At 44.6% G+C, this 23,896-nt stretch overlaps 1 protein-coding gene across 1 annotated transcript in view; it reads right to left on the bottom strand.

The window, feature by feature from the left end:
- LOC111971454 (polyprenol dehydrogenase) overlaps positions 1–23,896 on the bottom strand; it is a 49,041-nt gene that overhangs the window by 19,048 nt on the left and 6,097 nt on the right. The window contains 7 exon segments of the mRNA XM_070446299.1: positions 1,681–1,727; positions 1,730–1,887; positions 3,106–3,313; positions 3,424–3,525; positions 11,346–11,414; positions 11,870–11,977; positions 12,934–13,052. Coding sequence (XP_070302400.1) covers positions 1,681–1,727; positions 1,730–1,887; positions 3,106–3,313; positions 3,424–3,525; positions 11,346–11,414; positions 11,870–11,977; positions 12,934–13,052 — 811 coding nt within the window.

Below are 23,896 nucleotides of genomic sequence, written 5' to 3'. Positions count from 1 at the left end.
ACACAGGGCTGTCTCCTTCCATCCCATCCTCCAGACACACAGGGCTGTCTCCTTCCATCCCATCCTCCAGACACACAGGGCTGTCTCCTTCCATCCCATCCTCCAGACACACAGGGCTGTCTCCTTCCATCACATCCTCCAGACACACAGGGCTGTCTCCTTCCATCCCATCCTCCAGACATTAACAGGGCCTCTAGGCCAATGCTTTAAGATATGCAACACAATCTAAAATAACCCCAATGAAATGAACAACTATTTAGTTAGCAACAAGCAAATGTTTTAACATTTAATTTTGTGTCTGTGTGTGTGAATGTGTGTATGGATGCGTGCGTGTGTGTCTGTGTGTGTGTCTGTGTGTATGTGTGTGTGCGTGTGTGTCTGTGTGTGTTGGTAGAGCATGGCGCTTGATTACAATGGGGGACCAGTATGAAAAAGTACCAAAATGTATGCACTCACAACTGTAAGTCACTCTGGATAAGAGTTGCTAAATGCCTCAACTGTAAAAGACAAAGTCATGGGACATTGATTCATGCATATCTTATGGAGATTCTGAACATTCTCATCTTTCTTAAGCTTGGCAAGTTTTCCCTCTTCATCTCTCTTTCCCTTCACCTCTCACTCTTTCTCTGCCTAAATATAGACTCGGAAGTCGGTATGGTACTGAAATGCCACATGATACATTTTAAGATACTTATTCTGTAATTAACTTCTTGAATAAATCGTTCTGATTTATTCTGAAAACTTTGACAGTAGTCAGATACGGGAAATTCAATGGTAGCCATATAACTCTATGCACAATGATGACTTTTAACAATTCCACAGAACAGTTTACAAAAACACATTTACATGAAGAACAGTGCAGATGCAAAGTTTGGTCACAGAATGATGGCACAAACAGCACAAACCGTCGTTATGTTACCCAACGTTGCATCTGCACTGTTCAGTAAATGTGCATTTGCACAGTAAATGTGTTTATATAAAATGTTCAGTGGAAATTGTTAAAAGGAGTCCTTGTACATAGAGTTGTAGGTTTGTTTAACTTTACAATCATTGGTTTTTGTTTGGCATAAATGTATAAAGTGAAAAATCTGAGTCTCAGCATCATTCTGTTACTGTGGAATTGACAATACTCGATTAGCACTGTGTGTGTGTGTGTGTGTGTGTGTGTGTGTGTGTGTGTGTGTGTGTGTGTGTGNCACACACACACACACACACACACACACACACACACACACACACACACAGCTGCCTCCTTCCATCCCATCCTCCAGACATTAACAGTGTCTCCAAGCCAAGTAATAATGTAAAAAATGCAACACATTCTAAAATAACCCCACTAAAATAAACAACCACTGCTTATTAAGCAAACCATCAAATGTTTTTCAGATGAAACACGTGTGTGTGTGTTTGAGAGTCATGGGATAATGATTTATGCATTCAGAATTTTCCCTCTTAATCTTGACAACTTCTCTCTCTCCGTCTAACTTTGCCTATATACTGACTTAGTGAAATGCCACAGGACACATTTTAAGATACTTATTCTGTAATTAGCTTCTTGAATAAATCATTCAGATTTCTTCTGAAAACTGTGACAGTAGTGTCAGTGATGCTCAAGTTAGTTTGGGGAATTATCACTTAAGTCCTCTCTTTATTTAGATACTGGATTAGTAATGTGTGTACCCTAAAGAGCAGGCGTGTGATGACTGTCTGTGCAAGACGACCGGGGGGAAGAGGTGGCGGCAGAGCCACGTGTCGACCATCCCAGGGTCCACTGCACATGAGCTCACTGGAAACCCTCCTCTTTCCAGCCTCTGTTGCAGGTGGGAGGAAAATAACAGTAGTGCCAGCTTACTCTGGCAGTACGCCGCATGGGACGAATGACACTGCCTAAAGACTGAAAGAGATGGGGGAGAAAGATGTTGAAAAAAGGTCTGGAGTGGGAGGAAATTAGGAGAGGAGGGTGTGTGTGTATGTGATGCGTGGGTTGACTCATAACCCGTACTCCCCACAGTTATATCCGCTGGGCGGGTGGGTTTAGGGTCATGAAATATTATGTGGATGAAGGGTGGCTGGATTGAATACAGAGAAAACACTACCTTAAAAATTCTATAAATATATAATTATTGTGCAATTTAAATCTATAGGTTTTTCTATCATTATTTTAGGCTATCTGGTATTAGTGCATAAGCCTAAGCTTTAGGGCCTAACTGTACGCACGCCAAATAGCCTACACACCAATCGCCAAATGCATTTGGGAACGGGCAGAAAAAGTTAATGTCAATCCACAGAAACAAAAAGGACAATGTCAGAGTTTAATTCAGTAAGAGAAAAGCTGCAAAATGGAGTGGAAAATAAAGAGACGGGAGGGCCGGAAAAGTCATGTTTGGGATAGATTTGGTGAAGTGGTAAAAGAGGATGATGCCTATGTTATGTGTGATGATTGTGATGATTTCTTCCCGGTTCCTAAATGTCTTTGCGCCCCGAAAGAAGCAGGGATGACAGAGAAAACTTTACCGATGCCAACTAGATTGAAGCGTTCATTCTATAATTTATGACATTATTCTGGTGATCAAGGGTTTATTTAGTCTTCTAGGGCAACATAATGAGTGAAGAGAAGCTGCATATATCTAATTATAGACGGGGCGGCAGGTAGCCTAGTGGTTAGAGCATTGGACTAGTAACCGAAAGGTTGCCAGATCGAATCCTCGAGACAAGGTAAAAATCTGTCGTTCTGCCCCTGAACAAGGCAGTTAACCCACTGTTCCTAGGCCGTCATTGAAAATAAGAATTTGTTCTTAACTGACTAGCCTAGTTAAACAAAGGTATAAAAAATAAATAAATAGAGAAGTTGATTAACAAATAGCCTACCAAAATGTCAGAAATTATAAGCAGAAACATATCTACAATCAGGCAAAAAGATTGTCCCAAAAAATCGTTATGCCTTCTCTGCCTGCAGCGCATTTTCTATATTAGTGGATTAGGGACGGGTGCGTGCCTCAGATGTTCACTTTATCACATATAGTCGGGCGGATGCGGATGGGTTATTAGTAATTGCGGGTGCAGGTGAACAAACAGCTCACCCGTGCCCCACTAGTGTGTGTGTACCTGTTTAGCAGGCTGTCTAGTCGTATCTCTCCAGCACCATGAGCTGACGAGGAGAGGGTGACAACACGTGAGCAGGAACCGCGTTTCCCAGAATGCTTTAATGTGTCTAACAGCAGCAAGGTCAACAGGAAGTGACCTAGGTAGTTGACCCCGAAGTGATGCTCAAAGCCCTCCTCTGTACGACCCTCAGGGACCAACATGACCGCCGCTGCACGCGTGCACAAACACAAATAGTTAAGACACAGTTCATTTAAGAATGTAAGTCTCATATCAAGCGTATAGGTCGGCAGGTTGATTGGTTGATTGTGTGTCACTCACCATTGTTGACTAAGATGTGCAGCGGTAGGCCCCGTCTCTTGATATTCTGGACAAATTGCCTGACTGACTGCAAAGATGCCAAATTCAACTGATCAAACTCCACTGAAAACACAAAACACACACCAGTCATTTAAATACAATACACAGTACAGATGTAAGATCTTAATTTGATTACCCTGTTGCAGGAGAACTTTCCTGCAATACAGAACATTTTAAATGTGTAGTGTAGTTGAGGTTTAAAAAGGCTTCTGAAGTTTGTAATTTCCACTTAGAAATTTCAGACTTGGTTTTCCCTTACCAAAAATGTATCACACCCTTACAAAAATCACTATTAATTATAATCCATTTAATAATTTCCATTACTTGTTGCTGCAGGATTAATCTCCTGCTGTAGCAAACTGGCTCAAATTAAGATCCTACATCTGTAAATACACACATACGGGTAGAAGGTCCTATAGGCAGATCATTTGAGCACACACAAACAAACACACCCACAGCATAATCAGCACTCTTGTAAAAAAAGAAAGAATCTGCTAACTGTGTCTGTAGTGAAAAATCAAAGGAGCATCAATGTATTAATCTCCTACAGTAGGCTCTTCTCTAATAGAGAACACAAACTGCTGCTAGCTTCATACACATTATACTACATGATACCAATACCTCCTCCTAACATCTCATTCAGTAAGTATTCTGCAGCAGCAGCGCTGGCAGGACCTGCTGTAGGACCTCTGCTCTGTGTGTGTGTGTGTGTGTGTCTGTGTGTGTGACTTTCAGAGTCAAAAATAGCCTTTCACAATGGATGATTTTTAGTCCAGGGCTAAACTTATCCTGGGTTAAAAGTAGCCTAGGGCTAGCTTACCCTTGTTTCACACTAGCATTAATTTACCCAGGGTGAAACCAAAACGCACAGCTTGAAAAGCCCTAGTCCTCTGGCTGTGTGCGTGTGAGGACTATTTGTGTTTGTGTGTGTGTGTTTGTGTGTTTCATACACAGGCTAAGCCAGGGTTTGATACTGATATGAGAATAATTTAACTAATGCCAAATTCCAGCCCTAACCCTGTGTGCTTATAGCTAGCTTTGCCCCTGTCTGAATGCCTGCCTGCCTCTCTGTCCATCTCTGTCCCCAACCTGTCATCCTGTCTTTCTGTGTATGTGCAGATTTTGCTATAAACGGGTGGTGTTTTGATTGGCTTTGGCAAAACATAAGAAGCATTTGGTGTACATGTGCTTTGCTATTTTCCTCTCAACAATTGGGCATTTAGGACACACTCCACTCCTTTCCTCCTATCCTTTCCACCCCCCCTCTTCATCTCTCCCTTCCACTCCACCTTTTCTACATGTGATAATTACAATGAGGATCTGGGCTCCATGCCAGAGAGATAAGCACATTTTACACCTACAAGCTTTTCATTCTGTTAATGTACCCAGGGCTACTCCACTCTGACCCAATACACTACTGCACCACTGCTACAGTCTATATCAAATGCACTGTTAATACACTACTGTCTATCAAATGTAGCCTAGCTACTGCAGTGTTACATTTAATATAGTGACCAGTCATGACTCACAAAAGTAGGTGGGTAAATTCTGAGCTCCTATCAAGATGACGGTAGGCAAATAACTAAACGTTAATACAAAAAAATGCTAATAGGTGGTTAAACACTTTTCACTATTCAGTGCTGTGTTTACTTACATTTATCCTCCATTACATCACTGGTTAACACACTGTTCCCTTTCAGTCGATGACTCTGTATACAATACTATGGGGAGTCACCGACCAATCAACAGCCCAAGGGATGCCAAGCCCGCCCCCAGAAGCATCCATTTCCTAAATTCTTTGCTTTTCAGCTCGCCTGAAGGAAGAATGTGTCACGCAATTTACAAACTTTTCAAGCACACGAAGACTACGAGATTCGGCACTGACTAAAGTGTCTGTTAGTGGGGAGAGAGTACTCGCCCTCCTAGATGTTGCGAGTTTTGGGTCTTGGTATACGTTTTTGTGTTTGCTAAAAACGAACTACTTTCTGCTCTGTTTGTGTAGCTAATGCTTCCTTGCTTGGGTAGGATTTGTGTTTGCTAAAAACCCACTACTTTCTTCTCTGCTTGTGTAGCCAGTGCTTCCTTGCTTGAGTAAGATGGCTAGTGGTAAGAGTAAGTTTAAAAAAAAGGCTAACCATCTGAGTTTGAAACTCTTACCGTGCCCTTGGGCAGGTGGTTTCACAATGAAAATGAAAGATACTCATGAGTGCTGTCCTGTTTGCCTGGGGTGGAAACATGCTCAGGAGGCTTTGGCTCGGACCAATTTGTGTGACCATTGTCTCCGGCTGGGCTCAACTTTCATTGGGCGTCGGGCTGAATTAGTGAGAAAGATTGAGGCTGCTGTTGAAGGGTCTTCCGGTGATTTGACCTTGATAATGGGGTTGTCTGAAGCTGGGAGAGAGCGGCAGAGGTGGTCGGAGTTGATGGGGTGTCATCCCAGCCGTGTGAGGCTCATTCCGGTTTCTCTGGCAGTGTTCAGAGTCCGGATTCCGGGATGATATAGTATCCCTGGTTGGCTCTGGAGGGATTTCAGAGTGTCAATCGGATGACATCAGTCCGGGGCAGCCTACATCCCCAGCTTTGGATTCAGCGGGGCAGAGTGAACCATTAGTGGTTAATGCACCTTTGATGGAGCTATATCGAAGGGCGACAAATCACCTGGGGGTGGATTGGCCGTCTTCTCCCCGCAACAGAGTTTCAAATCAAATTTCATTTGTCACATGCTTACTTACGGGCCCTTCCCAACAATGCAGAGAGAAATAAAAAAGTGAAACAATAGAAAAATAAAACACATAATAACAAAACACAATGAGTATATATATACAGTGGCAAGAAAAGTATGTGAACCTTTGGAATTATCTGGACTAAAACTTGATTTGATCTTCATCTAAGTCTACAATAGACAAACACCATCTGCTTAAACTAAGAACACAAACAAGTATACATTAAACCGTGTAAACATTAACAGTGCAGGCTGGAAAAAGTATGTGAACCCTTGGATTTAATAACTGGTTGACCCTCCTTTGGCAGCAATATCTTCAACCAAACGTTTTCTGTAGTTGCGGATCAGACCTGCACAACGGTCCGGAGGAATATTGGACCATTCCTCTTTACAAAACTGTTTCAGTTCAGCAATATTCTTGTGATGTCTGGTGTGAACTGCTCTCTTGAGGTCATGCCACAGCATCTCAATCGGGTTGAGGTCAGGACTCTGAATGGGCCACTCCAGAAGGGATATTTTCTTCTGTTGAAGCCATTCTGTTGTTGATTTACTTCTGTGTTTTGGGTCGTTGTCCTGTTACATCACTCAACTTCTGTTAAGCTTCAATTGGCGGACATATAGCCTTACATTCTCCTGCAAAATGTCTTGATAAACTTGGGAATTCATTTTTCCGTCGATGATAGCAAGCTGTCTAGGCTCTGAGGCAGCAAAGCAGCTCCAAACCATGATGCTCCCTTCACCATACTTTACAGATGGGATGAGGTTTTGATGTTGGTGTGCTGTGCCTTTTTTTCTCCACACATAGAGTTGTGTGTTCCTTCCAAACAACTCAACTTTAGTTTCATCTGTCCACAGAATATTTTGCCAGTAGCGCTGTGGAACATCCAGATGCTCTTTTGCGAACTTCAGACATGCAGCAATGTTCTTTTTGGACAGCAGTGGCTTCTTCCGTGGTGTCCTCCCATGAACACCATTCTTGTTTAGTGAATAACGTATCGTAGACTCGTCAACAGAGATGTTAGCATGTTCCAGAGATTTCTGTAAGTCTTTATCTGACACTCTAGGATTCTTCTTAAACTCATTGAGCATTCTCTGCTGTGCTCTTGCAGTCATCTTTGCAGGACAGCCACTCCTAGGGAGAGTAGCAACAGTGCTGAACCTTCTCCATTTATAGACAATTCATCTTACAGTGGACTGATGAACATCAAGGCTTTTAGAGATACTTTTGTAACCCTTTCCAGTGTTATGCAAGTCAACAATTCTTAATCTTCTGAGATCTCTTTTGTTCGAGGCATGGTTCAAATCAGGCAATGCTTTTTGTGAATAGCAAACTCAAATTTTATGAGTGTTTTTTATAGGGCAGGGCAGCTCTAACCAACATCTCCAATCTCGTCTCATTGATTGGATTCCAGGTTAGCTGACTCCTGACTCCAATTAGCTTTTGGAGAAGTCATCAGCCTAAGGGTTCACATATTTTTTCCAACCTACACTGTGAATGTTTAAATAATGCATTCAATGTAGACAAGAACATTTTAAGCAGACTGTGTTTGTCTGTTGTTGTGAAGATGAAGATCAGATCAAATTTTATGACCAATTTATGCAGAAATCCAGATAATTCCAAAGGGTTTACATACTTTTTCTTGAGACTGTATACGGGGTACCAGTGCTGAGTCGATGTGCAGAGGTACGAGGTAATTGAGTTAGACACTGTATGGACATAATTGGGAATAAAGTGACAGATAATAAACAGCAGCAGCAGCGTATGTGATGAGTCAAAAAATTTATTCCAAATGGGGCAATGCAGATAGTCCGGGTAGCTGTTTGGTTAACTATTTAACAAACAATTTAGCAGTCTTATTGCTTGGAGGTAGAAGCAATTCTGGGTCCTGTTTGTTTCAGACTTAGTGCATCGGTACCACCTGCCATGTGGTAGCAGAGAGAACAGTCTATGACTTTGGTGGCTGGAGTCTTTGACAATTTCTAGGGCCTTCCTCTGACACCGCCTGGTATAAAGGTCCTAGACGGCAGGGAGCTCGGCCACAGTGATGTACTGGGATGTACGCACTACCCTCTGTAGATCCTTGCGGTCAGATGCAAAGCAGTTGCCATACCAAGCAGTGATGCAGCCAGTCAAGATGCTCTCAATGGTGCAGCTTTAGAACTTTTTGAGGATCTGAGGGCCCATGTTAAATCTTTTCAGCCTCCTGAGAGGCCATGTTCACGACTGTGCTAGTGTGTGTCACCATGATAGATCCTTAGTGATGTTGTCACCGAGGACCTTGAAGCTTTCGACTCACTCCACTACAGCCCGTAGATGTGAATGGGGCATGCTCGGCCCTCTGTTTCCTGTAGTCCATGATCAGCTCCTTTGTCTTGCTGAAATAGACGGAGAGGTTGTTGTTCTGGCACCACACTGCCAGGTCTCTGACCTCCTCCCTATAGGCTCATCATAGTCAGTGATCAGGCCTACCACCGTCGTATTGTCGGCAAACTTAATGATGGTATTGGAGTCGTGTGCTGCCACTCCAGGTCAGAGGCATGGTGCCCCGGGATGGTTTTTCGAGGATGGTTTTTGACCATTTTGGTGCTTCTGAGCAGCTTTGAACGTCTTGGAACAGACGCCATGCCGAGTCAAAGAAGAAAGGAAAGGGGGATACCTAGTCAGTACCAATGAATGCATTCAACTGAAAGCTTGGTTACTGGCCCAACGCTCCTACCCGAAGAGCGGGTTGGAAGCTGATTACTCCACAGGGCAGGGGAAGGAGGAGACCTCGTGACCCTAGCTGGATGTGGGGAGGGGGCGTGTTCTCGGGGCCCTCCTTCCCGACCATTTACTGTGGCAACAGTGTTTCCATGTGGCTCGGTCAATGGGGGCAAGTTACTGGTTACCGAAGTCCCCGAACCCATTGTGAGCCGGGTATCAGAACGGCAGTACCACGAAAGCACATTGTTTCTACCCAAGGTTCCTTGGTGTTCAGCGGTGGCGTACATCAAAAGGCAGGGGGGAACACGGTCTCTCTCTCTCCTAAACCTTCCCTGTTATCTGCTTGTATGGAGCAGAGCACATTTCCTGTCACTCAGGGCAACGTATCTTCCCGGATCTCTCAACGTGGGTGCACCCCCTGGGACCGGTTTGGCAGGGCTGATGTAGATCTTTATGCATCGCGAGAAAATGCACATTTTCGTCTGTTCTTCTCAATGTTGTTGATTATGGTGGCTCCCGGTTCGCCCAGATAACCCTCATTTCCGGAGATCATCCGCCAGTTGGGCGGGGCCACTTGGAGGGTTCTGTGTCATCGGGATCTATTGTCCCAGGCACACAGGAAAATCTGCCGCCCACGACCGCAAATATGGATCTGTGGGTTTGGCCCCTGAAAGGTTGAATTTGGCGGCTAGGGGTTTATCCTCAAACGTGATTATGACTATACAGTCAACACGTGCGCCCTCTACTAGAGGGTTGTACATATATATACTGTGTGTCTTACAGGTCCCTGGCTTTCGAGATGTTCCCTGTCTCACCTCCACCGTTAGCTTCCAATAAACAACGAAGGTTGCATGGCCTGAGTTCGGGGGGCGCACTTTTTGTCAGGTGCGCGCTTTAGGACCAAGGATATCCGCGTTTGTGACCAGTTTTTTGTTTGTTTCGCTAATCCAGCTCGGGGTAGATCTTTCTCATTGGATTGTGGAGGCTATCTCCCTGGCATATGTCAGCAAAGGACATGGGTTGCCTAGTGGTGTGCGTGCTCACTCCACTAGGGGTGTGGAGGCTTCTTGGGCATTGTTCAGGGGCATAAAGATTGGAGATGTCTATGCTGCAGCGAGTTGGGGTTCCCGAAAAATGCTTTTGTGAGGTTTTATTGCTTAGACCTAATTGCTCACAGTGTGGCTCATAGTGTTCTTAGTGTGCAGGTTGCGCATTTATCAGGGTTACGACAGTTACCTGTGGGTTTGAGACTTGGGCTCCCGTGGTTCATCGACTCTGGTCGATGCTATGCAGTGAGCGTGTGCACTTTATCAAGTCACGACAGGTGTTCTGTTGTTTTGGGTTCCTTGTATGAATTCTGACATTTCAGGCTCGCAAGGTATGTATTTTTCATGGAACCATGGGGTCTATGGACTTGGGCTGCAGTGGCATCGTGTCAGATCGCATAGCCAAGTTGCAGTAGGTTCTGGTTCCCTGTATGGGGCTCTGACAGTTCAGGCTTCTAGGGGTAAGTATTAGGGGAAAAGGTGGCTTCTGGCTTCAAAAGCCCTTTTTGCAGCCGGTGAAACCTGTGTGTGCTTGGGCTGCTGTGGGCCTCCTAGTCTGGCACCCTCTGAGATGGCTTGGGGTGTGATTTATGTCCCCATAGTATGTTATACTGAGTGACCGACTGAAAGGGAATGTACAGTTATGAATTTAACTACTGTTCCCTGAAGTATAACTCATTTTGGCCCATCACCATCAGGGGATTTGGGCTCGCTGAAGAGTGGTACTGAATTGATGAAATAGATGTGAGCCCGGTATTATACCCAGGAAGGCGGGCTCCTGAGGGCAGGCTTGACATCCATTGGCCCGTTGGGCGTGTACTCTTTCTTCTCCTCTCCTCTCTCCTGCGCTGTCTCCTATCCTCCAGACACACAGACAAACACGCATACGAAGAGCCAGAGGACGTTTGGTGAGAAGCACCTGCCTCACATACTAATGACGCCTCCGTTACATTGTCATTCAGACACACGCTCACACGCACCCCTCCCTACCCCCACCTCATCGCCCCATCGGCACATTGTCATTCAGAGGACAGAGCTACATGACCCTCACCTCCCCCCACTTCCTTCATCTCCCAACTCACCCCCGTCATTCAGAGCACCGTCACGCTTCCCTCCCCGCCCCCACTCCCTAACACCCCTCAATGCCATACCTCTTAATCTTCACAAAGAGAAATAGATCATGCAACAGTTCCAGAGAGGAAATCTACTTCAATGACGCCGTCTCTACTTCTAATTGACGTGACGCACTAGAGCAGAGGTGCACAGCTCCAGTTCTTAACAGTCATTCTGCTTTTTAACTAGGAGCTGATTTCTACCTGCAAAAAGGTGTGATCACTCACAGTCCAATCAGTAATATCAAGAGCCATGGACGCACGAAAGCAAACAGGACTGTGTGGACTGTGTATGTTACCTTTGGCCTCTCTGTTCTCCTCACAAATCCTCTTCACAGCAGACACACCCTTCAGCTCATTCTGTCCAGCTAGAGAGGGAGAGAGAAGGGAGAAGAGAGGAGGGGAGGAGAAGAGAGGAGGCTGATCTAATTAATTTCCTAAGTAAACACACCCAGTAAACACTCAGAGCGAAAGAGAGAGCGAGAGACGCAAACCCACACGCACATCCAGACACACACACAAACACAGTCCCTTGCCACAGCAGGCCTATATGCACACATTGCTAAATTCCACAACCACACAACTACCCACATACACTCCAGGACAAGTTGCCTATCTGAACAGATCATTAAAAACCTGCCCTGAGGAAATAATTTGCCTACTAAATATTTCTGTCCGTGGGTATTAAACATATAATTAAGTATAAAATTAAATAATTATATTAACTAAGTATATTAATCAGTTCATGGTACTGTTGGACGGTATAACACATTCACATTGGTAGGCCTATGGTGTACAGTATGGTGTCTTCATGTAGGCCTACCTATGATAATGTGTGCCCCCAGGCTGGCCATGTGTCTTGAGGTCTCATAGCCAATTCCCCTGGTGCCTCCCGTCACTATAGCAACTTTGCCATGTTGTAAGGCCAGCTCTGGAGAAAGGAAATGAATACAATGACAAATGGAATGGGGGTAATAAACATGGTGCAGATATTACCCTATCCCCTAGTGTTATTCTTTAGGCCAGGAAAACTCTCCTTCCGTACATGGCCATGCAGTTTATGAAGTTTGTATGGCATGTTTACAGGTTTATGAAGTTTGTATGGCATGTTTACAGGTTTATGAAGTTTGTATGGCATGTTTACAGGTTTANATGAAGTTTGTATGGCATGTTTACAGGTTTATGAAGTTTGTATGGCATGTTTACAGGTTTATGAAGTTTGTATGGCATGTTTACAGGTTTATGAATTTTGTATGGCATGTTTACAGGTTTATGACATGTATGGATGTATTTTATTATTTTCCAGCTGGACAGTCTGTTTCTGCTGTAGCAATTATCATGCCAACATCAAAGGAGAAATATGTGGTGGTGAGCAGGTCAGTGGTAAATGTCATGTTGAGGTGTGTGTGTGTTTTAAGATTATATAATTAGAATGAGTGAACAATAATTCATTCTAATTCTATGGTTGGGCAGTAGTTTACAACATGTTTGACATAGTTTAGTATGTGTGTAACAGGCCTAACCATTCCCTTTACAATATTCTTCCCTCCTGGTCCAGTAGACAACGATGTTGTGCAGGCTTTAGTTCCAGGCCAGCTCTAACATAGCCTGCTTCGGCTGATGAGCGGCTGTGCAAGTAGCGCGTAGATAGAACCCTCGTGACTGCGCTGTTTATATGGAGGCGCTGATGAGCAAACGAGGGCAGCTGAGACTGTCTGCTAAACTTTTGTTTTGTGTTCACGTCAAACGGTTAGAAATGACCGGCAAAGCAATACTTAACAAAGTCAGTCTATGTTCTAGTTGGGGTGAACAGCAGCTCTTTCATCACAGCCTGCAGCTGCTCTTACTCGTAGCGAAACTGGCTAATTATCCTTGTTATACACTAACCTGGCAACGTGAAGGGACGGCAGATCAATTGATTAATTAGAACTCTCAACCCAAGCAGGTACAGCTTAAGAGCAGGTAAATAACAATCCAGATAAATAACAATCCAGAAACCCCATAGCCTGGAGGTTGTGTTTGCGAGCACTTCTCTGGTCTCTTTATAATGACCGGCATACACGCGAATCCCTCACTCCACCATGTGTCCAGCAAGAGGCCCGTCCCAACACTAAGTATTATACGCCTACTTGTCTCTTCTCTTCCTCGTCTCCTTCCCTCATCATGCGGGCTAGACAGCATAACAAAAGTTTAGGCCTACAGTGAGAACCTGGGGTCTGTTCAGTTGGGTGAAACGTTTCAGAACTTTTAGTTTAAATTGTGTACATATATAACTGTCACGTAGAATAGACTAGAGAAGCATGTCAGCTCTATTAGAGTGAGTGAGTTTCTAGGTTGAGGGTCAGTGACGTGGGCCATCCTTTGTATTGTTTGTGGGAATCGCATCTCACGCATGACTGGGATTATTTAAGATGATGGGACAGTATTGTGACAGCTTTGTGCGCACACACACAGACAAACACGTAAACATGCATATGTACACAACCACATTCTCACACCTTCACACAAATGAACACAAACACACCCTTCCTGATTGTGATTGTTATTCAGCAGTGTGTCCAATAAGATCATAGACTTTGATCACAGCTTTGTTTTGTTGTTGTTGTTGCTGGTAGTGTGTATGTGTGTGTGTGTGTGTGTGCTTCATGTTGCATAACTAGGAGATAAGTATAGTGGACATAGAATATGACAGGACTTGAGGGTGTGTGTGCTAACCAGCACAGAGAATACATTCAGCCTAACCCAGAGCTAAGAACTTCCCATGGTTAAGGATAGCCAGGATAGGTAGGGGTGCTGCAGCACCCCCTGATAAATTGATCCTCCACCAGATTTCACAGTGGGTGCGAAACATTGTGGCTTGTAAGCCTCTCCAGGTCTGTGAAATTTGGTGGAGGATCGGTGATGATCTGGGGGTGCTTCAGCAAGGCTGGAATCGGGCAGATTTGTCTTTGTGAAGGACANCTCTCCAGGTCTGTGAAATTTGGTGGAGGATCGGTGATGATCTGGGGGTGCTTCAGCAAGGCTGGAATCGGGCAGATTTGTCTTTGTGAAGGACACATGAATCAAGCCACGTACAAGGTTGTCCTGGAAGAAMACKTGCTTCYTTCTGCTTTGACAATGTTCCCCAACTCTGAGGATTGGTTTTTCCAGCAGGACAATGCTCCATGCCACACAGCCAGGTCAATCAAGGTGTGGATGGAGGACCACCAGATCAAGACCCTGTCATGGCCAGCCCAACCTCCAGACCTGAACCCCATTGAAAACCTCTGGAATGTGATCAAGAGGAAGATGAATGGTCACAAGCCATTAAACAAAGCCAAGCTGCTTGCATTTTTGCGCCAGAAGTGGCATAAAGTCACCCAACATCAATCTTTTTTTGTTATTTTTTACAAGTTGTCATTTTCTGCAAATAAATGCTCTAAATGACAATATTTTAATTTGGAATTTGGGATAAATGTTGTCAGTAGTTTATAGAATAAAACAAAAATGCTAATTTTACACATACCTATAAATAGTAAAACCAGAGAAACTGATAATTTTGCAGTGGTCTCTTAATTTTTTCCAGAACTGAATGTATATATGTACACTGATTATACAAAACATTAACGACACCTCCTCTTTCCATGACATAGACTGACCAGGTGAAAGCTATGATTCCTTATTGATGTCACTTGTTAAATTCACTTCATCAGTGTAGATGACGGGGGTGCAACTCAATATTAGGAAGGTGTTCCTAATGTTTGGTATACTCAGTGTATATTTATGCCACCTCCTTTCGTGCATGTAACTCTATGTCAAAATGAGCGAGTGTGGAATTGAATCCCCATCCCACCGCTATTTCCACACACAACCTTCTCTCTGTATTACAGAAGAAAAAAACTAGTGCTTCAGGGCACAAGTGTTAGACGCCTGGGTTAATGTTTATCCCTAGGTGAACCTTTATCCCTGGGTGAACCTTTATCTCTGGGTTAACATCTATCCCTAGGTTAACATTTATCCCTAGGTTAACATTTATCCCTAGGTGAACCTTTATCCCTGGGGGAACCTTTATCTCTAGGTTAACATTTATCCCTAGGTTAACATTTATCCCTAGGTTAACATTTATCCCTAGGTGAACCTTTATCCCTGGGTGAACCTTTATCTCTAGGTTAACATTTATCCCTAGGTTAACATTTATCCCTAGGTTAACATTTATCCCTAGGTTAACATTTATCCCCGGGTTAATGTTTATCCCTGGCGGAACCTTTATCCCTGGGTTAACATTTATTCCCTATGTGTAACATTTATCCCTGGGGGAACCTTTATCCCTAGGTTAACATTTACCCTAGGTTACATTTATCCCTGGGTTAAATGTTTATCCCTAGGTTAACATTTATCCTGGCGGAACCTTTACCCTGGGTTAACATTATCCCTGGGGGAACCTTTATCCCTAGGTTAACATTTATCCTAGGTTAACATTTATCCCGGGGAACCTTTATCCCTAGGTTAACATTTATCCCTAGGTTAACATTATCCCTGGGTGAACCTTTATCCCTAGGTTAAACATTTATCCCTGGGGGAACCTTTATCCTAGGTTAACATTTATCCCTAGGTTAACATTTACCCTAGGTGAACCTTTATCCTGGGGAACCTTTAATCCCTAGGTTAACATTTATCGGAACTTTATCCCTAGGTTAACATTTATCCTGGGGGACCTTTATCCCTAGGTTACATTATCCCTAGGTTAACATTTATCCCTGGGGGAACCTTTATCCCTAGGTTAACATTTATCCCTGGGGGAACCTTTATCCCTGGGTTAACATTTATCCCTAGGTTAACGTTTATCCCTGGGGGAACCTTTATCCCTAGGTTAACGTTTATCCCTGGGTGAACGTTTATCCCTGGGTGAACAAATGCCTGTGTGCAAGGAGGGTAAGCTAGCTCTAGGACAGTTTTAGCCTGGGTTAAAGAGAGGGCTAAGGAGGTGCAGTCTGAAAAGCCCGAGAGGCAGAGAGAAAAGAAAGAGAGAGACAGAGAGAGCGAGAGAGAAGGAGCACCACAGCAGTCGCTCTGTGCAGCGAGTCTCCGTCAGTAGCCAATGAAAAGATGTGTGTGTGTGTAATACCTCTGGTCACGTGTCTTTCTCATTACAGTTCTCAATGATCTGGTGTGTTTCCATTACTGATGCCAAACAGGAGGAGGAGCACCTCACACACCATTGTCATTGTACACACAATGTGGTGTGTGTGTGTGTGTGCAGGGCCGGCTCCAGGCATAAGTGACTTAAGCGGTCGCTTAGGGTCCAAGGCCGCTAGGCACCCCTTGACCCAGAATGTTTAATAGTTAAATATTTTTTATATATTTTTTGGAACTATGTCGGGATCCCAACTTACAGTTGAGAGTTAGAATAGTAGAATACACAATGTGCAAGTTCAATATTTGGTTGTGCATCAGCAATTCTTCTCTTGTTAGCCATGTCAGCTAACAATTTTTAGATTGGTAGGTTAGTCTACAGATCAGTCACGCAGGACACGTGCCCAGGTGCCCTAACCTCCAAGGGTCCCCCATTCATTTTGTTAGTCACTCTCACTCTGATATCATTAACATGGCATAAGTCATGGCAAAATATGTAGAATTGCAGGAAATTAGCTTATAAATGACCAAAATAATTATCTGCCCCATGGCAAAATGAGTAGAATTGCATGACATTTGTTATAAAATTGCTAAAATGTTTCTCTGCCTCATGGCAAAATGTGTAGAACTGCAGAAAACTTATTTTTCCAATAAAACCTTAAAAAAAAATTGTGCTCAGTGAGATGCCTGGGTTAACGTTTATCCCTGGGTGAAGAAATGCCTGTGTTAGCCTGGGTTAAAGAGAGGTCTAAGGAGGTGCAGTCATTATCATTAACATGGTATAAGTCATGGCAAAATGTGTAGAATTGCAGGAAATTAGCTGCAAAACTGCCCCATGGAAAAAATTGTAAAATTGGGGTGGGAGAAAGAGATGGGAAAGAAGGAGGGGTGGACAGAAGGAGTGGGAGGGAGGGAGGGAGGATAATGACACGTCACAACACAGTTCCCTGGGCTCATAGCCCAGACACAGAGGAAACAGTGACCTTGGGCTCATAGCCCAGACACAGAGGAAACAGTGACCTTAGGCTCATAGCACAGACACAGAGGAAACAGTGACCTTGGGCTCATAGCACAGACACAGAGGAAACAGTTATTTTTGGCTCATAGCCCAGACACAGAGGAAACAGTGACCTTAGGCTCATAGCACAGACACAGAGGAAACAGTGACCCTTTCAGACAGACAAAAAACTTTGTCTGAGACACTTCTGAGCTGCATTTCCCTGTGGTCTGACAGAGAGAGGAGAGAACAGCCAATGATAACCCGAGTGGCTTCTCGGCTGAATCTTTGTCCATCGATTGCCTTGTGAAGACAGGTGAGTGTGTTGCTCTAGTGCAGTCTGAGAAAGTAGAGCAGGAAAAGGCCAGTGGGACTCAGTGCACAGCACACGGCCTCCATCCATCTCTTCCCATCTTACACCCCCACACACACCACACGCGCACACACACACACCCACCAGAGCACACACACAACACACCCACAGCCACACACACACCCCCACACCACACACCCACACCCACACACACACACAACACACACACACACAACGTACACCACACACCACACAACACACACTCACTCATCCATCCTCATCTCACGGTCACATCACTCGCTCACTCACTCACATCAATCTCACTCACTCACTCACTCACTCACATCACTCACTCACTCACTCACCCACTACACCCACTAGAATAAAAAAACCGATCCGTGTGACTTCCGCTGTTATGTAAAGTCGCTTCTCTGAAGGACTGCTTAGGCTACTGTCTCCACCAGATACACATACATCCCGCTGCAGTGCGACTAACCCTTAAGCGGCTGTCGTGATGTGGTGTCTGCTCTGTCCGTCGCCCGCTTATGCTCCCCATGAAGCAGAAAAAGTGCGAGGTCTATTTCCTTTGCATTATTTTCAATTTAATCTGCAGTTTTGAATTGCAAGTCATATGGCTGAATCAAGCTAGCAAGTGAGCAATTCGTAGGGGAGGCTAATTACTTTCATGCTCTCTGGATTTAATCTTCATGCATTCTCAAGTCTGGGGGAGTGCTGTGCACAGTAGGGCTCTTTTGTTGGCTTGCAGGAAAGTCGCTGCCCTGTACTGTGGTGCTAAACTTCATCATTTTGGTTGTGTTGGGTCGCTCCAGCTGTGCTGAATTGCTCTAAGCGGTGCAGAATAAAGCAAATAACAATTGGGGACAATTTTTGTGTCTTCTAACTAACAACCACATCCACCTGTCTTTTTTCAAGTCATATTCGTATTCAGATGTTTTCATTTATTCGGAACACTGCAGTGGTATGTCTGAGTCTTGTCTGTAGTGTGAGTCATAAAGGATATCATCCTCTTTTAGATGTCAGTATAATGTCCCCCACACGCCCCAGTATAAAGAGTCAAAGGTCAGTGTTTGCTCTGTGTCTGTGCTATGAGCCAAGGTAACTGTTTCCTCTGTGTTCTGTGCTATGCGCCCAGGGTGCACTGTTTCCTCTGTGTCTGTGCTATGAGCCGGGTAACTGTTTCCCTCTGTGTCTGTGCTATGCGCCCAGGGTCCTGTTTCCCTGTGTTGTGCTCTGATCCCAAGGTCATGTTTCCTCTGTGTCTGTGCTATGGCACCAAGGTACACTGTTTCCTCATTGTGTCTGTAGCTATGAGCCCGGGTCACTGTTTCGCCTCTGTGTCTGTGCTATGAGCCCACAGGAACCTGTTTTCCTCTGTGAGTCTGTCTTATGAGCCCAGGTGTCCTGGCTTTCCTCTGGTGTCTGTGCTATGATCCAAGGACTGTTCATCGTGTCAGTGCTGACCTAGACATTTCCCTGTAGCTGTTTCATGAGCCCAGGGTCACTGTATTCCTCTCCGGTCTGGCTAGGACTCAAGCGACTGTCCTTTACTTCAGAGCAGTCCACGGTTTCCTCTGTGTCTGTGCTATGACCCAAGGTAACTGTTTCTCTGTGCTGCTGCTATGAGCCCGAACGCGTAACTGTTTCCTCTGTGTCGTGCTATGAGCCCAGGCAGGTTTCCTCTGTGTCGGTGCTATGAAGCCCAGATTACTGTTTCTCTGGTGGTCTGTGCTATAGCCCAAGAAGGCACGTTTCTCTGGGTCTGTGCTATAGAGTCCCCAGGGGCTCACTGTTCCTCGCTGTCTGTGCTCTGAGCCCAGATGTAACTGTTTCATCTGTGTCTGTGCTATGAGCCCCAGGAGAACTCGTTTCCTCTCTGTGGTCTGTGCTATGAGCCCACGGTACAGCTACGTTCTGTGTCGTGCTATGACCGAGGTACTGTTTCCTCTGTGTCTGTGCTATGAGCCCAGAGCGGTTTCCTTGTTTCCTCCTGTGTCTGTGCAATGAGCCCGCGGTACTGTTTCGCTCTGTGTCTGTGCGTATAGCCCAGCGGTCCTGTTTGCCTTCTGTGTCTGTGCTATGAGCCACCGCACTGGCTGCATGCTGTGATCCCAGGTTACTGTTTCCTCTGTGTCTGCTGCTATGAGCCAGGGTACCTGTTTCACTCTGTGTCTGTGCTATGAGCCACGGTCACTGTTTCTCTGTGTCTGTGCTTATGAGCCCAAGTCACTGTTTTCTCGTGTTGTGCTTGGCCAAAGGTCTGTTTCCGTCTGTGTCTGTGCTATGAGCCCAGGGTCACTGTTTCTCTGTGTCTGTGCTATGAGCCCAATTGACCATACTGTTTCCTCTGTGTCTGTGCTATGAGCCCAAGGACACTGTTTCCTCTGTGTCTTGCTATGAGCCCAGGGCTGTTTCCTCTGTGTCTGTGCTATGAGGACCTGGGTGATAGGTTTCCTCTGTGTCTGTGCTATGAGCCCAGGGTTACTGTCTTCCTCTGTGTCTGTGCTATGAGCCAGGCACTGTTTCCTCTGTGTCTGTGCTATGAGCCTAAGGTCACTGTTTCCTTCTGTGTCTGTGCTATGAGAGCAAGGTCACTGTTTCCTCTGTGTTGTGCTATGAGCCACGGTCACTGTTTCCTCTGTGTCTGTGCTATGAGCCCAGGGTTACTGTTTCCCTGTTTGTCTGTGCTATGAGCCTAAGGTCACTGTTTCCTCTGTGTCTGTGCTATGAGCCCAAGGTTCACTGTTCCTCTGTGTCTGTGCTATGAGCCAAGGTCACTGTTTTCCTCTGTGTCTGTGCTATGAGCCCGGGGTCACTGTTTCCTCTGTGTCTGTTGCTATGAGCCCAAGGTCACTGTTTTCCTCTGTGTCTGTGCTATGAGCCTAAGGTCACTGTTTCCTCTGTGTCTGTGCTATGAGCCAAAATAACTGTTTCCTCTGTGTCTGTGCTATGAGCTAAGGTCACTGTTTCCTCTGTGTCTGTGCTATGAGCCCACGGTCACTGTTTCCTCTGTGTCTGGCTATGAGCCTAAGGTCACTGTTTACCTCTGTGTCTGGGCTATGAGCCAAAAATAACTGTTTCCTCTGTGTCTGTTGCTATGAGCCCAAGGTCACTGTTTCTCTGTGTCTGTGCTATGAGCCTAAGGTCACTGTTTCCTCTGTGTCTGGGCTATGAGCCCAAGGTCACTGTTTCCTCTGTGTCTGGGCTATGAGCAGGGAACTGTGTTGTGACGTGTCATTATCCTCCCTCCCTCCCTCCCACTCCTTCTGTCCACCCCTCCTTCTTTCCCATCTCTTTCTCCCACCCACAATTTTACAATTTTTTCCATGGGGCAGCAGTTTTTTGCAGCTAATTTCTGCAATTCTACACATTTTCCATGACTTTATACCATGTTAATGATAATGACTGCACCTCCTTAGACCTCTCTTTAACCCAGGCTAACCACAGTCTTTCTTCACCCAGGGATAAACGTTAACCCAGGCATCTCACTGAGCACAATTTTTTTTTAAGGTTTTATTGGAAAAATAAGTTTTCTTGCAGTTCTCACATTTTGCATGAGGCAGAGAAACATTTTAGCAATTTTATAAAAATGTCATGCAATTCTACTCATTTTGCCATGGGGCAGATAATTATTTTGGTCATTTATAAGCTAATTTCCTGCAATTCTACATATTTTTGGCATGACTTATGCATGTTTAATGATATCGAGTGAGAGTGACTAACAAAATGAATGGGGACCCTTGGAGGTTATTGGCCCTGGCCGTGTCCTGCTGACTGATCTAGTGACTAACCTACCAATCTAAAAATTGTATCGCTGACATGGCTAACACGAGAAGAATTGCTGGATGCAAACCAAATATTGAACTTGCAACATTTGTTATTTCTTACTATTCTAACTCTCAACTGTAGTTGGGATCTCCGACATGTTCCACAAAATATTATAAAAATTCTTAAACTATTAACATTTCTGGGTCACAGGGGTGCTAGGCGGCTTGGACCTAAGCGACCGCTAAGTCAACTTATGCTGGAGCCGGCCCTGCACACACCACAACACCACATTGTGTTACATGGACCAATGGTGTGTGAGGTGCTCCCCTCCTGTTTGGCTCAGTATGGAAACACACCAGATCATTGAGGAACTGTAAATGAGGAAAGGACACGTGACCAGGGTATTACCCCCACCACATCTTTTTCATTGGGTTTGACGGATGAGAGACTCGCGCACAAGGCGATCTGCTGTGGTGGTTCTTCTCTCCTGCTCTCTCTGTCTCTCTCTTTCTTTTCTCCTGCTCTTCGGGCTTTTCACGACTGACTCCCTTAGCCCTCTCTTTAACCCAGCTAAAATGTTCCTAGAGTAGCTTCCCTCTTGCACACAGGCATTTGTTCACCCAGGGATAAACGTTCAACCCAGGGAAGAACTAACCTACGGGATAAAGGTGTTCCCCAGGGATAAACGTTAACCTGGATAACTTTAACACCAGGAAAGGTTTCCCAGGAGATACTGTTACCTAGGGATATAAGGTTCCCCAGGGATAATGTTAACCTAGGGATAATGTTAACCTAGGGATAAAGGTCCCCAGGATAAATGTTACCTAGGGAGTAAATGTTACCCTAGGGTAAGGTTCCCCCAGGATAAAGGCTTTCACCTAGGGATAAATGTTACTAGGGATAAATGTAACCTAGGGATAAAGGTTCCTGCCAGGGATAAATGTTATAACCTAGGGATAAGGGTTCACCCAGGGATAATGTTAAACCTAGGGATAAATGCTTAACCTAGGGATAAAGGTTCCCGAGGGATAAAATGTTAACCTAGGTAATAAACTGTTAACCTAGGGATAAGGTTCCCCAGGGATAATGTTGAACCAGGTAAAGGTTCGCCAGGGATCAATGTTAACCTAGGGATAAACATTTAACCCAGGGATATAATGTAAACGCTGGGTAAATGGTTAACCTAGGGATAAAGGTTCCCAGGGATTAAATGTTACCTAGGGATAAATGTTAACCCAGGGATATAAGTTCCGCAGGGATAAACATTAACCGGGGATTAAATGTTAAGCCTTAGGGATAAATGTTAACCTAGGGATTAAATGTTTAGACTTAGGGATTAAATGTTACCTAGAATTAGGTCACTGATAAAGGTTCAACAGGGATAAATGTTAACCCTAGGGATAAATGTTAACCTAGGGATAAATGTTGAACTAGGACATGTCACCTAGAGAAGTTCCCCAGGGATAACAGGTTCACCTAGGGATGAAATGTTAAACCTAGGGATAAAATGTTATACCTGTAGGGATAGATGTACACCGAGATAAAGGTCACCAGGATAGGTTCACCTAGGGATAACATTAAACCCAGGCGTCTAAACACTTTTGCCTGAAGGACTAGTTTTTTCTTCTTTAATACAGAGAGAAGGTTGGTGTGTGGAAATGCGGTGGGAGGATGGGGATTCAATTCCCACTCGCCTTCATTTTTGACATAGAGTTACATGCACGAACAGGAAGGTTGGCATAATTACCGAGGTATACCAACATTAGAACACCTTCGCTAATTTGAGTTTGCACCCCGTCGTCTACACTGATGAGTGAATTTAACAGTGACGACAATAAGGAATCTAGCTTTCACCTGGTCAGCTCTATGTCTGGAAAGAGGAAGGGTGCGTTAATGTTTGTATAATCAGTGGTACATATATACATTCAAGTTTTGGAAAAATTAAGAGACCACTGCAAATTATCAGGTTTCTCTCGGTTTTAATCTATTTTATGGTATTGTGTAAAATTAGCATTGTTTGTTTTATTCTATAAACTACTGACAAACTTTATCTCGCCAATTCACAATTAAAATATTGTCATTTAGGAGCATTTATTTGGCAGAAGACACTTGGTAAAATAACAAAAAAAGATTGATGTGGGTGACTTTATGCACTTGGCGCAGAAAATGCAAGCAGCTTTGGCTTTGTTTAATGGCTTTGACATTCATCTTCCTCTTGAATTCACATTCCAGAGGTTTTCATGGGGTTCAGGTCTGGAGGTTGGGTGGCCATGAAGGGGTTTGATTCTGGGTGGTCCTTCACATCCACACACTTGATTGTGACCTGGCATGTGTGGCATCGGAGCATGTGTCTGCTGGTAAAACATCTCAGGTTGGGGAACATTTGTCAAAGGAGAAAGGAGCAAGTGTTTCTTTCCAGGACACAACCTTGTACGGTGGCTTGATTCATGTGTCCTTTGCACAAGACAAATCTGCCCGATCCCAGCTTGCTGAAAGCACCCAAGCAATCATCACGCGATCTGCACCAATTTCACAGACTGGAGAGGCCTTACAGGCCACAATGGTTTCGCACCCACTTGTGAATCTTGGTGGAGGATCAATTATCAGGGGTGTGCTGCAGCACCCCTACCTATCCTGGCATA

The sequence above is a fragment of the Salvelinus sp. IW2-2015 genome, linkage group LG2 (genome assembly GCF_002910315.2).
Source record: "Salvelinus sp. IW2-2015 linkage group LG2, ASM291031v2, whole genome shotgun sequence".
Classification (NCBI taxonomy): Eukaryota; Metazoa; Chordata; class Actinopteri; order Salmoniformes; family Salmonidae; genus Salvelinus; species Salvelinus sp. IW2-2015.
The sequence above is the reverse complement of the archived record's forward strand: the minus strand, read 5'-3'. Positions and strand labels throughout refer to the sequence as shown.